At 37.0% G+C, this 16,747-nt stretch overlaps 1 protein-coding gene across 6 annotated transcripts in view; it reads left to right on the top strand.

The window, feature by feature from the left end:
- NUBPL (nucleotide binding protein-like) overlaps nt 1–16,747 on the top strand; it is an 87,151-nt gene that overhangs the window by 11,899 nt on the left and 58,505 nt on the right. For 4 of the 6 annotated variants that reach the window (XM_014941721.1, XM_014941724.1, XM_014941727.1 and 1 more), the window contains one exon: nt 6,644–6,734. In XM_014941721.1, coding sequence (XP_014797207.1) covers nt 6,644–6,734 — 91 coding nt within the window. Of the gene's footprint in view, nt 1–1,818; nt 1,935–6,643; nt 6,735–16,747 lie in introns of all 6 variants that reach the window. The other 2 variants (XM_014941726.1, XM_014941723.1) reach the window with 1 other exon arrangement.

Here is a 16,747-nt window from a genome sequence, read left to right as displayed (position 1 = left end):
ATTTCTAGCACAGAGAGTCAGAAAACTGCAGTGGTATATTTGGGGCTTTAATCCAATTTACAGCTAGGCACTTAAATAGTGTGCAGCTGAAAGAGTTAGAGAATTAGGGATTAAAAGATGGCTATTCAGTGTGTCAGTATGTCAGATGAGGAATCCAGAGCCTATCCTGATTTAAAGTTCCCTTTTGTCCTATGTGTTGCTACTTACAGTTTGGGATTAGCTCTAAGTCTATAATGACATTAAAAGGGTAAATTGAGAGTCCTGATGGTGGATTAAGAGCCCCAGATTTAAAAATAACTGGCACCTTCACTTAGCAAAGCTGGAATTTCTGTCTTTGGAATGGACTGCAGCTGCTGAATATTGGGAGAGCTTCTTATGTAGAGAATCCTTCACTGTATAGAAGGATGGCAGCTCATTAACCTGTGCCTCCATCCCTCCTAGGCTGAACACCTGGGAATTCTGATGGTCTGCAGAGTTTACTTCAAAGTAAAATATCATCCGCTAACATCCAGTGGGGATACATATGCCCTACCAAGAATGGAAAAAAGTCTCCGAAAAGATGAGCAAAAATGAAATTAATGCTGTCAAAGAGTCTCTGGATGTTTAGCAGTAACGTAGACTATGTTGATTAACAGCTATTTATAGCAGCTTTTTGTGAGCTTTTTTTTTTCTGTTCTTCTTTCTCTCTGCTGGCATGAAGTCTTTTATCAGGCCTCAAAGCATTTGGCAACTTGGAAGAAATCAATGAATATCACCAGATTCTCCACTGAACACTGAAGTGTGCCTGGAGGGGTCCTCTGTGATATATGAATGGAAATGGTTGCGTTTGGTTGAAAAGTCTATTACTGGAAAATGTAACTGATTTCATAGTTCATGTTACCTGAAAGATAAAAAAGGCAACCTACTTAAAGAAAGCATAGCTGAGAGACTAAACAGCTCGTGTTAACATGAGGAAAGATATAGATCATTTTCTCATTAGCATGGATCCATGTCATCTGTACAAGGACCAGGTATAGTAAAACTCACCTGTCTGAGGGAACAAGCATAATAGCAATTGAATAATTTTGAATCTGCATAGGGAAAAGCAAAGGAGGCAAAATTTACTGGTTTTCTGCAAGACCTTTCTGTGCCAGTGTATAGAAGGAATGTGTCTAATAGACCTTTAACAACTTCGTTTTAATTTTTTCCCCCAAAAGGATTTACTACAACTAAGTTCAGAGCTTAAAAAGCATTAATTCGGAATACAGCTATCTTGCAAATCTCTATTGCTCACAAGGCAGTGGCCGAGTTCAAAGGCTAAACTGAACTTTAATTACATTGAGAATCTTGCCAGAGAAGTTAAAGGAAAGGATCTTTTTAGTGAGGTTATCTGTGCTTGTAATTTGTGCAGTGTACAAAATGAAGCTGTAGGAGTCTTATCTTCCAGGAATATATGCAAGAATATCTTCTGTATCTGTTGATGTAGCATTTAGTTTTCTTGTAAATTCAGAATCTATACCTGCCAACTGTGAAAACTTGTTTTCACTTCTTATTGTAAGGAGAGAAGTTTCTAAATCAGAATGAAAACTTTATGATATTTGTACTGGGGTAAGAGATGCAGTGATTATATAGATGTATCTTATGCTGGGTATTTGTCAGAAATCTTTAGAGAGGACTAATTGGCCAAATTAATATCTTGTTCAGAAAATTAATAGTGGTGAAGTAAAAAGGATGATGTAGTCAAAGATGTAAAAGCAGAAGATGAAGAGGAGTTATAATTCTTTACCACAGTCCTTTATCCTGAAAAGATTTTTTTTTTTTTCTTTTTGTCATCCTGAGCTCCCCAAGGTGTCTGGCACCAGCACTGCAGAAAGAGCAAATCTGAGCAGTAGTTACCCAAGGCTGGGGAGCATTTAGCTACAGAGGGGAGAACCCTAAACCACATTGATAAGAAGGTAAATGTGAACATCTGTAAGTGTCAAAGTGTGCTTTCTGCTGAATAGACCAAGAGAATACTTTTCATGTGTTTTCATGGCCAACAATGTATTTATTTCTAATTTTGTGGTCTCTTTGCTTGATGATATCGGTAAGGATCTTGCTCTGTATGAAGAGGTTGGTAATTCTGCGTGTGTTAGTTTAATATGTTTTTTCAAAGTAGCTTCCCATGTGTTCAGTGATGTGGAAGAACATGACTAAATCATATGGGAATGGTTATGTTGTCAGTTAGAGAATTTAAGCTGTTCAGAACTTGCAGTAAGGCACCAGAAAAAATACAGGTCCTAGAAAGTATTTTCCAAAAGCAGTAAACTTGAAGACTGATTCAGACTTTCATCCGTAGCTGGGCAGATGGAAGGAAAAGGACAAATGTTAACTTGGAAACAGCTGTTCTGAACTTGCTTACCATCTCTCCTAGCTGGAGAGACGGAATGCTGTTTGTTTAATAGCACAGGGTAGAAATAGTTTGATAAGGAGCAAATGCAGCCATAAGAAGGTGGTGGAGTTGGGTTACCTGAATCCTTTTCCTGCAGAGTTCTAGGGGTGGCTGTAGCAGCGGTGTGTGCTGGGCTCTGAAAAACACTTAGAAGCAGGGGGACTTTGACATGCTTAGATGTGCTTTGAGTGCTGAGTTTCTGTCTGTATAGCCCTAGTATTACTTAAGAAAAATAATGGTTCAGCATTGATATGAGAGGTATATGAATATGAAATCATGTCAGAAGACATTAGAGGAATTCTAGAGCTGCTTTTTTCTTTTTTTTTAAGTTGCCTTCCTCGTTCTGTTTATGATCCTGTATGTTTGGTTCCTTTTGCCTAGATACTCTATTTTGACTTGTCTAATGTTATGCATGGTTTTTATGATTTTTTTTAATACAGCACTACTTTGAAAGATGTGCTAATTTATACAAAGTGTGGGTTATATGGGTGAAGCAATTTATTAAAATGTAGGTGTATTTTCTATTAACTCACGCATCTGGATTAAACTTCAATCAGTATGAGAAATATCTGGCATTGGTAATTCTGATTAACGGTTTCATGTGTGAAACACACAGGTGTGTGCAAATTATTTTCTCTTGGGGTTTTAAAACATTGTAAATGTTGGAAGAGATGATCTGGACTGTGCTGTGCCTGTCTTAAAAGATCCCTTGGTAGCTGCCATAATACTTTTCCAAGGTACACTAAACCTTGAGTCAAGGGTTATTATTAGTATTCTAGGGATGCTTACATACCGCAAATGCAGGGATAGTTGGGAGAAACAGATCTCAAAACTTTAGCTTCTTGGGTCAGTGCTTTCTGTATAAGCTGCTAATCTTAAGCAATATGAAGTCTTTTTACCTAACATGTTGAATTTCTTGGTGAAGAAAAAAAACGACCTTAGGTTATCTTTAGATTCTGCCACTGATGTAAAGATTTTCCAAAAGACCATTCTTCTATAATCCTGTAGAAAGCAGCATGCTTACAGGAACACTTGTGCTTTCATTGACGTGAGTTGTAGAAACTGGAAAATCTGTTAATTTTTTTTTTCTGTTAGAAGACAAACATTTAGTGAACTATAACCACAAGCAAAAGCAGTGCATCTCAGGAACAGGCATTTTTCTTACTTTTGCGCAAGTGTGTAAATTGTTTTGAGAAACTGTATTAGCTTGAAACAAAGATTAGCTTTGTAATTTGGAGTAGTCACTGAATTTGCAGAGTCTTCCTAGGTAATTGAGGTTTTTCTCCAATGTACATGTATTTATTTTTCATTTCAGGAAATTTGGTACACTTGTAGATATATTACTACTGACTCCTAGGAATAAGCGGCCTGTGGTGGTGAAGATCTAACTATGCCCAGGAGGTCATGAAGTCAATCTAATTAATTTAGATCATCCTAAATCTTCAGTCCCTTTAGGCTGAAAACAAAACTGCAGTGAATTAAGATCATTGTAGTTAGCCAGTCAATGGATAGTCATGATCCTTGTTGCGGGGAAAAACCCTCAGAAAGTTGAGGGAAAAGATGTCAGTCAGGTTTAAAATACCATGTAGATTTTTCTGCAAATATTTACTTTCATTTGAGAAGGAATTAGGTGGCACAGCCCTGAAATGATGTTTTGATGGGTTCGATTAGCTGCTGACACAGATAAAGGGACTGAGTCATGAATCTTTCTAATCTGTTAAAATATGCATTTTGTACAAGAACAAAGAAGCTCTAATACTGTTGTTGATGTCTTTGAAATCTAGCATAAAAACGGGTCTTTTCAGTCTTTTTGAAATTGCAGCTTTCATACAGTAGACAAGAAGTAGAATAATTTGTCAGAGTAACTCCTGAACTTTTTTGTAATAGCTTTCACAAGGTGTTACAAAGAAAGAAATACTAAAAAAAAAATCTAAGTTAAATAATGCATGTAATTACATATGCTTTGCTCTGTTTAACAAAGAAGTATATTGAATAACAATCCAAACTTGGTTGATTTTTGTAGTCAAAACTTATTTTTCAAAGTACATAGTAGATCATGTACAGTAATGCATTTTTTACATCTTAGTTGTAAAATTTAAGATGCATTTGGTTTATATTAGCTAAGTTGTTCAGCTGTTAAGGATGTCTCCAGGGTTCAATATCAACAGTTTAGAAAAAGAAGAAAAAAAAAAAAGGCAACCCCCGCAGAAAAACAAACCCCCAAACTCAAATTATTACATATGTTGTAGTAAAAAGGGTCAGTCTTACTTCTCAGGTGCCTAGGGGTCTATGAGTTAGTTTCTTTATCTTAATTGAAATTCAGATTAGTTTGGAAGTAGTGGCCTGAATACCTAGGTTCGTAATTGTTGTGGTTTAACCCCATCCAACACCTAAGCACTCCCCAGCCACTTGCTCTCTTCTCCTCCCCGCCCCCGATGAGGGAGAGAATTGGAAGAGTAAAGGTGAGAAAACGTGTGGGTTGAGATAAAGATAGGTAAAACAAAAGCTGTGCATGTAAGCAAAGCAAAATAAGGAATTCATTCCTTACTTCCCATCAGCAGGAAGGTCTTCAGCCATAGAGTCGTCTAGGTTGGAAGGGACCTTTAAGATCATTGAATCCAACCATCAAACTAACACTGCCCAAAACACCATTAAGCCACGTCCCTCAGCACCACATCTGCCCATCTTTTAAATACTTCCAGGGATACTGACTCAACCGCTTCCCCGGGCAGCCTGTTCCAATGCTTGATAACCCTTTCCATGAAGAAATTTTTCCTAATATCCAATTTAAACCTCCCCTGGTGTAACTTGAGGCCGTTTCCTCTTGTCCTATCAGTTGTAACCTGGGAGAAGAGACCAACCCCCAGTAGTTGTAGAGACCCATAAGGTCTTCTCCAGGAAAGTGGGGCTCCATTACATTTAATGGTGATTTGGGAAGACAAATGCCATAACTCCAAATGTACCCCCTCTTCCTCCTTCCCCAGCTTTATATACTGAGTATGACATCACATGGTATGGAATAGCCCTTTGGTAGTTGGGGTCAGTGTCTGTCCTGGCCGTGTCTCCTTCCAGCTTCTCGTGCCCCTTGGCCTGCTCTCGGGTGGGATGGTGTGAGAGGCAGAAAAGGCCCCAACTCTGTGCAGGTGCTGCTCAGCAGCAACTGAAACATCCCTGTGTTACCAATGCTGATTCCAGCACACATCCAAAACCTACCAGCCAAATTCTCACTATCGGGAAGAAAATTAACTCTATTCCAACCAAAACCAGCATATTAATCCAGGTACATTACTGTGTTAAAAAAAACACAACACCAAAACAACAAAACCAAATGACAAACAAACTGATTGTGATGCCACAGGATATCCTGCATGTTTAGGTGTCCTGTTCAAGGGTAGAGATGGTGTATACTTGCGTTAAAAGCCTCATTATACTCTTCTTCTAACCAGAAACTTGATAGTTCTCACTAAGACTTTATCTTTCTCTCCATCTTTCCTATGAAAACGGTGATAACGAAATGGCTTAATATATGATACCAAATTATGAAAGCTTCATCCAAAAAATCAAGCACACATTTTGAAATGCTAACAGTGAAAGTCTGATTCAGCATTGTGGGGAGAGCTCCCATTCCTGCCTTAGCCTTTCAAACAAGCCTTTGAACATACTTGCTTGCAATTTTGCAAAATCTTGAATACAGTTAGCTTTTTATATTAGAGAAACTTGACGTTCAGCACTTTAAAGGGCTTGCTCTTTACTAGTTAATTTGTAGAACTTAGTAATTGGTAGTGTGTCTTGCCATCTGTAGGAAAAATAGTTTAATTTCCACAAAATATGTATGTATATTTATAAAAAAAAGCATATAGAAATGAAACTTGTAAGTCTAGACTACATAGTTGAAATAATTTTTATTTAAAGTTTATTGCCTAATGTACCATATGTAGTTGAATAAACCCATATTTTTAGCATTCTTTTGTGTAAATGCATTTGATTAAAATGTTATGCCTGCTTAATTGGCTTCAGAGACTTGCATTTCAGTATTTTCAAGATGTCTGCAAAAGTTTACTCTGGCCACTTAAGTGAAAGATAAAATATGGTTTTATGTTTTTCACATTAACTTATGTCTAAAATAATATTTTTATTTCTATGGGCAGTTGTGAAATTTTTCTCAACTAGTACTTCATAAAGGACGACAGACATTTTGACAAATACTTTCTTCTTTTTTTGTTCCTTACACAGACGAAAGAAGTCGGTTTACTTGATGCAGACATATATGGACCTTCAATTCCAAAGATGATGAACTTAAAAGGAAACCCAGAATTAACACCAAGTAAGTGGAAGTGATTTTTCTTGCTGTCTTCTTTGTATAGGGTTGAGCATGGGCCGCTCGTTGGTGCTTCCTTGGTGTGGCACAGAGGGGATGCAAACAGAAGATGAAGACAGTGTATTTTTTTTATTATTATTATAATTTTTAGTAATGAGGTTGGTTCCAAAGATAACTTGTACAACAAGGAGCAGCTTTGGGAGTTTCATGGATTAGTACTAAAGACACTGGAAAGGGTAGCTAGGAAAGAAGGGTTATTGTCAATAGTTTTAAACTTGCTGTACAGGATCCCGCTACAGAAGACCTCCAAATGAAAAACTAAAAAATACTAGTCTAGGAAAAAAAAAAGAAGACTAATCTAGGAAATAAGAGAAGGATCATTACGGTAGCTTGTATAAAATGTCGTTGAAATGATTGTGCTTGATCTCTCTCTCTTCAGCCAAAAACATCAGGCCGCTTGATTCATCTTTGTTTGAAATTGTGTGTTTAGGAGCGCAGTGGTGACTTCACTACCAGAAGGTAAAGACAGTAGACAAAACTCCTCATTTTCCTTCTACTAGGAGGGATTCTGGCCTGGGGAAAAGTAACTTCAGGTAGAAGAATCTGTAGAGAAGTAAGAAAGACCCAAAGTAGGAAGGTTGCATCAAGTCTCTTTACCTTTCAGAATTTTAACTTCCATCTAGACCAGCCAAGGGTGAAACTAGAAGGATGGCTGTTCATGTGATGCTTGAGTGCAAGTGCTTTCTTGAGGTGATAGGACACTGAGGTGGTAGGGACACTGAGGCGATAGGATTTGTTTAATGCTTTGTGTTGCCCATCCTGTGATAAAGTGCATGCAATTATAACAGTTAAAACCATGTAACCACAGACAAAACCAGTCCCACGCTATAACACCTGGCCTACACATTGAAAAGTACTAGGATCCTATTGAAGAAAAACAAACTGGCAATACCTGTTGACAGGGGGGGATCAAGGACATGTACCAGTTTAAACAAGATATTAAAGGGCTTCAGTAAAATAGTCAACTGTGAATGCACGTTGATGTTTGTTGGCAGTAATTGCTAGGTAAAAGGGAAGTTAAATATTCCTACCACTTTCTTTCATGCCAGGATCTTTGTTTACTTACTCTGCTGTTGTTGTAAAATATCCATTTGTTAACTGATCTTAATTTGTGTGTGTGTCTAGGGGTTGTTCTGTACAGTCTCACTCACATAAAGCATGCAGAATGAAATAGTGCCAATATCTTTAAAGGGTGGTTGTTGAGCTTGCAATGTTAGGAAACTTACTAAGTGGCAAACTTAGGATTTCTTATATAATTAAAATTCTGTCTCCTTATGCTTATACCCTGTACACTGGATAAAGAAAAAGTAATATATTTCCGTGTGTGGATGCACTGCATGTGCTTATACAGGCAACTGTCCAGTTGAGTACTTTCTACACTTACGTACCTGGCTTACAAATACGGACTTTATTTAGATGAATTTCGAAGAGAGAGGGAGAGTACTGGATTTTATTTGTTGGGTTTCTGTTTTAATTTTTGGAAGGCTCATTTTCTTGTTCAATAAATATATAAATAACAAAACTCTCTCATGCATCATCAGTACAGCTTGACTTCCTGATACAAACTGAAGTATTCTTGCATTCTCTTGTACTTTGGACCCCGTTGGGGCTCTATGTCATACAGGCTGTGTTTTCACATAACAGATTTTTTTGCTATGAGGGTCATCGGGTAAAAGTTTGATTCTCCGTATTTTTTTTTTTCCTCATTGCCTGAAAAATTGATTAGATAGCAAAATGTATAAGAAGTTCAAAGTTATGTATTCTAAGTTGCCTAGTCTGTTTCATCTGGTCATACAAATTAACTTGCTAGGAATGCAAGAACTTAGAGTTATATTCAGTCAGACGTTAGGGCAGCTCAATTTTGGTTTTATATAAATTTTGGTGACTGTTCATATCTTGGGTATGCAGCTGAGAATTCAATATAAGCTTTTGTCTTAACATGTTTTGAGTGTTGTTAAAAATACAGAATTCAATGTAACAGAAATTGGAGGATTTCCCTGAATAGAAATTGCTGCTGTTGACTTGTAAGCACTAATATTTTGATCACTGAAATGAATTCTTTCTACTTCTGTGTGGAACGCACAAGGAAATATTATCAGGATTTAAGAACATACTTTATTTTTTAAATGATGGAAGATGAATTTGCATATTTCAAAAGCATGACATGTTACACCTGCCTACTGAGAGGCTCATCTAGTAATTCAGTATGAATGATAACAGGATAGAATTGGTATTTCAGGAATTCTGTCCACTTCTCTGTGCACTTTTAACTCTTGAGTTGATGAAGCTGTAGAATAATGACAATGAAAGTGTTGGCAAAGTAGCTGACATTAAGATCATTTCATTATGAAAACGGGAATTTGGAGGGCATAGGAAGCTTTAGTTGTAAACTTCAAGGATTCCTTTAATGAGTGACAGGATAAGCTTGAAAGGAAGTGATCCATTATAGGTGTATCTGTATGGTGTGTACATATAGATGTATATATACTGGTATATGTAGCAAAATAGAGGGTAATGCATATTTTTATATAATGAGGTTTAGTGTTATTTTCAAATTTCTTACAACATCTTCAAGAATAAAACATAAACTCTGAACAAATATTGTTTTATACAGCAACTGGGCTGTACCATTCTGTGTTCAAGATGTGCATTAACAATGTGTACATAACAATAAATCAATTAAAATATTTTAATAACAGTCAAAAATTACGTTTAAAGTCTATTGCTGTCTTCAGCGTGGGGCCTGGATTTGAAAATGAATCTGTAGAATAGTCCTGGGAAGTTCTGAGCACTCTAGCACTTCTTGATTTCTATTTCTTTTCTCACATGTAGCAGTTGAAAAGGGATTTAGGGATGCCTGGTACCATACAGAGTAAATCCGTGCAGCAATTATCACTTCTGAATAGAAATTATTACAGTTATGCTGTAATTTAAGTTTTCAAAATGAATTAGGACTTAGGAGAGAGTCTGTATAAATGGGAGATACTCCATTAATTTAATTTTGCAAACTGTAGTACATTCCTAACATTTAATAGGGTATCATTTAAAATACTTTAACTAAATGGTTAGGGAAATACTGGTTAATAAGTTCAGAACTGAACTTAATTAACTAATGGAGGATTATCTAACACTGGAATAAATATTAACATCAGTTAGAATACATTCACAGAGCAACACATATAACACAAGTAACAAAAGCATTACTTCTATTCTTTCCCCAAATAATTTACTTAAGAGCCATTTTCTGGCTTAGTGAACTGCATAATTTCTGTGGTTTGGTGGTTTGTTTTTTTTTTTAAATCTACCATTTAAACTAGTTGGAAGAAAGTAAAAGGTATTATATTGCCAAAGAAATATTGCCATTTTGCCAGATAAATATAACATTTCTTCACTTAATTTAAATTATTATGATGGTTTTGGTGGACTGTTCTTCTTTATGACAGTTCAGTGCTTATTTAGTATTTCAGAGCTTTGTTGCCATTTTATGATATTCTCAGATCGGTAGTGGGCATCTGTTTTCAAAATTTGGGATAGAATGTAATTTCGGAGAGAAAGCAAACAGTAATTGTGTCCAGCCCCATTGAAACTAATAATACTGCAGGAACTATAGAAATTATTAATAAAATAAATATAAATCTAAAGTCAGAAATGGACGCTTGCATTTTTTCACTGGGCCACTTTTACCAGTCTGCTACTCTTTAGACTCTGATAGCAGAAACTTGTAACTCAAAGTGACAATTTAAAATAGAATCTGATGTGACTTTTTAAAGATGTCTGATGGAAATAGCTGTATCAAGGGATTGTGGTGTATCCATTTGAGGGTTATAAATCGAAAATTTGGAGTGGACTAGCTAAATAGAGAAAATGTTACATGGGTAGGGTAGTTATTGAGGTAACCATGAAGAAATTCTTGATCTTACAGAATCACAGAATCTTCTAGGTTGGAAGGGACGTAAAGGTTTAATTTTAAAGATACAGCTTGTATTCGCAGAGTTGTCTTGAGTGGGCTTTACCAGTGGAACTGCATTACAAATCATTAATTTAAATAAAAACTAAATTTGATTATTTAAAAAAAAAAATGTATTTGTTACTGCCATTACCTCCTTATTTGTGGACAAATGATTTTTAGATTGTGTATAGTCTATTAATATGCTTTACTGAAAGAAGTCTGAAATGAAGCCCTGTGTTTTACTTTTGGTGATATCTTATCCCAGGTGATTGGGTTGACTGAAGTAGAGTAGTCCCGTGTGTCTTACATGTGAGAAAATAATAATTCAGAATGTTGCAATTAGTTGTGGCTTATATTTTGCGGGCTCTTTCATATATGATGAGGTAGTTGAAAATGAGAAGAATACTCAAATGGTAAATATTTTATTCTGGATCTCGACTATTGCCCTCAAGCTTGTCACAATTAACCTCAAACAGGATTAATTCAGCTGTTGTTGAGTTCACTTGTGGAAAAAATTGATGACCTTTACTTGGAAGGGAAAGGAGGTGGATGATACCTAACTTTGCAAGGAATTATTTATAGGCATGCAGTTGTTAGCTGCTATTTAAAAAAGAAAAAAAACCTCTAGACAGTTAATTTATTAAAATTTTATTCTTCATTATACAGATATTCATACTTACAATAAAACTAAGGCAAAAGAGTCTAAAATGAGAAATGTATTGTAGTAATTAAAGTATCTTACTGAGAGCAGTCTCTTTTTAGTAAATAGCAAGTCAAATTTTATTAAATGCTACTGCAATATAAATTACTGAAACAGTGTAACCTGAAAAAATACTTTTAAAGGCTTGAAACTCTTCATGTTGTTAATCCTGCAGTGTGGTAATTAGAAATGTTTTGATATGGATTATGGCTAGCAAATATTTATTACATTATAAAATTTACTCTTAGAGATACAAATGGTTTGTCTGGTTCAACTTTTATACAAATTGGAATTAAATTGCACAATGGCTTTATTATAGTATCATGATAGATACGCTTTTCATTGTACATACATAAACAAAAGAAATGATTAATTTTTTTGTTTGTACACCGAACACATTTACCTTTTTGCTTATTTCAGAGGAATAACATTCCATCCCTCTTCTCTGCTAGAAGTAAAATTAAAGAAATGTAACTAATTCCAAATTTTCTCAATATTTTTACCTTGCAGTTTCACTTTCATGCTTTTTTCTCTGTTGAGTTTCTTGCTGTATTTTCCCTCTTTCCTTCTCCTCCTCTACGGTACAATGGAGTGGCTTTTCAGACTAAAGAGAGGAAGCAGAAAACATAGAAAAATGAAAAAATGTATTTTAATCCTTCCCCTATAGTGACCAGAGGCTAAAAGTGACAGTAGAGTTAAAAAGCTAGCATCTGTTTCCTTTGCTGTAGTTGATGATCGTAATCTACATTATGGAGTACATAGAACTTCACTTTACAGGTGGTGAATGAAATTAGAACAAAATCACAGTATGATGTGTGAGGGGATTCATGTGAAATGCAAAAGGGAATATTTAACATACACAGAAACATGTTTTTTTTTATAGTGGAGAATCAACAGTTTACTGTAGTTTTCATCTGTGTCATCAGTGTCTAGGCACTTTGCTTTATTATTATTATTTTTTTAAATTACATATAAGCCTTTGAACAGTTTTTTCTTCCATGTATTTTCACCTGCAGTTCTTTTTTCGGGTCTTGATTATGATGCTTAACCCAAAAAGGCTGAATCGACTCAAATGTATTGAGTTCCATAGCCTTGCTTGGAGAGCAGTGAAAGTCCCTAGTTAACTGGAATGTTTTTTGAAGTTAGACCTTGAACGGAAGGTAAATGCGGAGAGAATGTCGGCCCCTCGGGTGTCTGCTGTCCCAGTCGTGCTTTGCTGTTGTCTGTGACACTGGTGTGTGACTGACCCAGGCAGGTCCCCTCCCACAGGAGCAACCTGAGCCTTCCCAGAGGTTTGGTGTGTCAGGATGGAAGCCTTGAAGTAAACATTTTATTAGTCTATTTCATTCCTCGTGGGTATAATGAACTAGAAGAACCCACCCAAATTAGTCTAATAAAGCTTTTGATCTGCTATAAATAAACTTTTTTGACTCCATGGGGATCTGAGGGCTTTTCAAAATGTGGGTTATTTTGTGGGGGAAAATGTCTGTGATGGAAAGTAGTGGCAAGATACTTAAAACTAGTCCTAACAAGTCAGCAATACTTTAAAATGTAACACAGATATGACTAAATCAGTGTGCTGTTTACTTGTGCTAGACTTGCTTTTGAAGTACAGTCTTCCAGCAAGCAATTAGTTCTTTTGCTTTTAGGTAGAACTGATGATGTCATATCTGCAAAACAGTTCCATTAATGAAAAAGCTTTTACAGAGCTTTTTTTCCTCTGCAGTCTGTCAGGAGGAATAAAAGTGGAAAACCTACTCGGGTAATGGGATTGGTAGGCTGACTAAATATGAGAAGCAAATCTTTTGGAAAAAAACCATGTTTCTTTATGTATTTGTTTCTTGAAGTTGAACCGTGAGCATTGAATAATGCTCTTTGAGTCTCATTGCTAGTTTGCTTTAGTTTAAGTCTTTGTGATATCTTCATGGTTAGATAACACTGTTAGTGCGGGGTGTAATGGGAAATGCAGCCTTCCTTGTGTGGAGCTCTTCAGGCTTAAAATACAAATCGCTCTGTTTCTGGGGCAATCCTGCAAATAAACTTATAGCATGGTGTGAAATCAAGCTTGCAGTCTCAATTAGTCTGTCACTTGCCATAGAATATTCTGGGCTTCTGACATAAGCAGTTAAAACAATGATTATAGTTAATAATTTAAAGTTTGTGACACTGACTAACCTTCTTTTGGTGACAGCATCCTTTCCGCTCTGACGTGGGTTGGTGTCTTGGTGTATTATGGAGGGGTGCCCTGGGTCCCTGTTGCTATTTGGCCCCCACCCCTCTGCTGCATTTCTTTTCCCTTTACTGCACTATGGGTGTAATTCACTTGCCTTTGCTAAATGAAACTACTGCTGGTTTAAATACGCTGGAGTATGGTGTCTGGCCTCTAGTTGCCCCTTCAGAAGGTATGGCTTTCCCCTGTGTTCCCTCTAAATCTGCTAGCCCGGTACAAATCTCAGTTCCCAAAGGCAGCCAGAGTGGCAGTAAGAAAATCTATACTTACACAAGTAAAACCTAACCTTTTTGTTACTCTTCCTGTCCTATGTCTCCTTCCTTCTTTTCCTCTCCTTCCTTCTTTTCCTCTCCTTCCTTCTTTTCCTCTCCTTCCTTCTTTTCCTCTCCTTCCTTCTTTTCCTCTCCTTCCTTCTTTTCCTCTCCTTCCTTCTTTTCCTCTCCTTCCTTCTTTTCCTCTCCTTCCTTCTTTTCCTCTCCTTCCTTCTTTTCCTCTCCTTCCTTCTTTTCCTCTCCTTCCTTCTTTTCCTCTCCTTCCTTCTTTTCCTCTCCTTCCTTCTTTTCCTCTCCTTCCTTCTTTTCCTCTCCTTCCTTCTTTTCCTCTCCTTCCTTCTTTTCCTCTCCTTCCTTCTTTTCCTCTCCTTCCTTCTTTTCCTCTCCTTCCTTCTTTTCCTCTCCTTCCTTCTTTTCCTCTCCTTCCTTCCCCTCCTGTTGTTGGAAATCCTGCACTGTCTGTAGCCTTTGTATCCTTGACTGGAACCTGGATCTTCCCATTACAGAACGTTGCTCTTATGAAGTGACTTTCAAAACAAACAGCAAATAAGTTCCCTGTACTTCTAAGTAGTGACAGCCATATGAGAATTACTGTTCACTGTGATTAACAGAAGGTGCTGTCTAAGTTGGTGTCCTGACTTAGATTGTGATAGAGTATGCTGGAGTCACTGCAGCATGAAATTGTACACAATTGAAAAACAGATGATGCAAAAGTTTTTGAGATTTTACAAGTGACCACGCTGAAAATCTGTTTCAGCTTGTCTGTATGTATCCACATTAATTGAGTTTGTCTCAGATAATCTTGTTTAGTGTAGTGGAATACAGTAACACACAGACTGTTCTGCGGTGTCTCCCTCTGACTAGCACCGAGGCTGTGTGTTTTGTTATGGCAGACTCTTCTGTGTTTCAGGCAGTGAGATGTCACTGAGATATGAGGAGGTGGAAAATAGCAATTTGACATGAAAACCTCAGCTGATGATGAGCTGTGCAAACAGCAGCAGAACCTTTAGCAGTTGTGTAAACTATGAAGAAGTATCAGCTAGTTCAAATTTTTATAAATGTATGCAGAGGAGTTACAGTATGGATATTATTTAAATAACATACTATGAAAGATGAAGGAATAAAACTTAGGATCTGTTCAGAACCACACTTTTAAAGCTGCTGCTTTAATGCTTACATGTGAGATGCTAAAATGTTATTGAGATGTAGGTATTATAGACAATATGTGGTGTCACTTTCTGCAGCTGTTTCTGTTGTACATTGTGCCTCAGTTTGCTTTTTAAAATTTTAATTCTTTCAGATATACTTGGGAGGTTCAAGGGAAAATACTTCAGCAATGCACCTAAACTGTTTAAATCTCCTAGATGTTTATCTGTGCATTACATGCTTTCCAACACTGGAAATGCTGTAAGTGGAGCCAGGGCTCTGTTAGAGCATCAGACCTTGGGGGAACACAGCATAGGTCTCCAAATCCATAGGATTCTTGAATAACCTAGAGCATGTTTCACAGATCAGGTCTTGATTGCTTCATCTGTAACATGAGATGATAATTCCCCATCTCAGAAGCATGTTGTTAGGTAAAAATGTTCATTTTGGGTGCGTGGGTGTTATAGAAATAGGGCTTGTATATAAACTAATAATGGGGAAACGGATGCATTCAGAGCACAGCCCGGAGCTTGCAGTGGTGTCTGTGCTGGCAACCACTTCTCCATTGGTGATGACTTTGGAAACATTTGGCAATCTGCATGCAAAGGTCAGCAGGCTGGTTTTGACTGCGAAACTGTACAATTGTTCTACTTTTTGATAGATTTAGCTATTGATGTCCCATCTTAAAACAACTTAAAAGCACCACCTTCCTGCTTAATGACCAAAATCCAGTTAGGATTGACAGACAGATGACTTCCACTATCAAGATATTTTTGAAGACAAACATTAAGTAAAATAATTCATTATCATTCAAGGAAGTCTCTGATCTTCCATTATAATTGCAAGTTCCAAAAATAGCCAGGTACAATAGGAAATCTTTGACAGGGAGGGAAATCTGAGCTTTCAGTGTTTTCATCTCATGTTTTGATATTTTTTTTTACCTTTGAAATGGTAAAAAAAACCAACAAACAACCCATCCATTAATTCAGATACTTGAACGCTCTGAGCAGCTCCTCTGCATTAGCGTTCACTCAGTCAGTGAGCTCAAAATAGATTTGCTAGGGTGTTGCATGATCCACTATACTCATATTTAATAATAAGCTACCTTTGCTTTTCTTAAACAGCATGATGCCTTCTAAAGAGGTGTAGTATAACATCACAGTCTGCTGGAGTAATGATCTTTTCTTGCCTGATGAGATAAGACTGAATGTAAACCTTTGCTTGCTCAAATGTGTCAGTCAACAGACCTCTTCTGAAAAATAAGCCAAGAATTGAAATGTCTCCTTGTGGTCTAACCCCAGCCAGCAACTAAGCACCACACACCTGCTCAGTCACTACCCCCAGCGGGATGGGGAGAGAATCAGAAGGGTAAAAGTGCAAAAACTCATGGGTTGAGATAAAGACGGTTTAATAGAAAAAGCAAAAGCTGCACACACAAACAAAGCAAAATAAGGAACTCATTCCCTAATTCCTGTGGGAAGGAAGGTGTTCAGACACCTCCAAGTAAGCAGGGCTCCATCACGTATAATGGTTACTTGGGAAGACAAACACTGTATCTCCAAACATGCCCCCCTTCCTCCTTCTTACCCAGCTTGACGCCATATGGTATGGGATATCCCTTTGGTCAGTTGGGGTCAGCTGTCCTGGCTGTGTGTCCCCCCA

This window comes from Calidris pugnax, unplaced genomic scaffold, assembly GCF_001431845.1.
Source record: "Calidris pugnax isolate Ruff unplaced genomic scaffold, ASM143184v1 scaffold56, whole genome shotgun sequence".
Lineage (NCBI taxonomy): Eukaryota > Metazoa > Chordata > Aves > Charadriiformes > Scolopacidae > Calidris > Calidris pugnax.
Note: the sequence above shows the minus strand (reverse complement) of the source record. Positions and strands in the feature narration are given on the sequence as shown.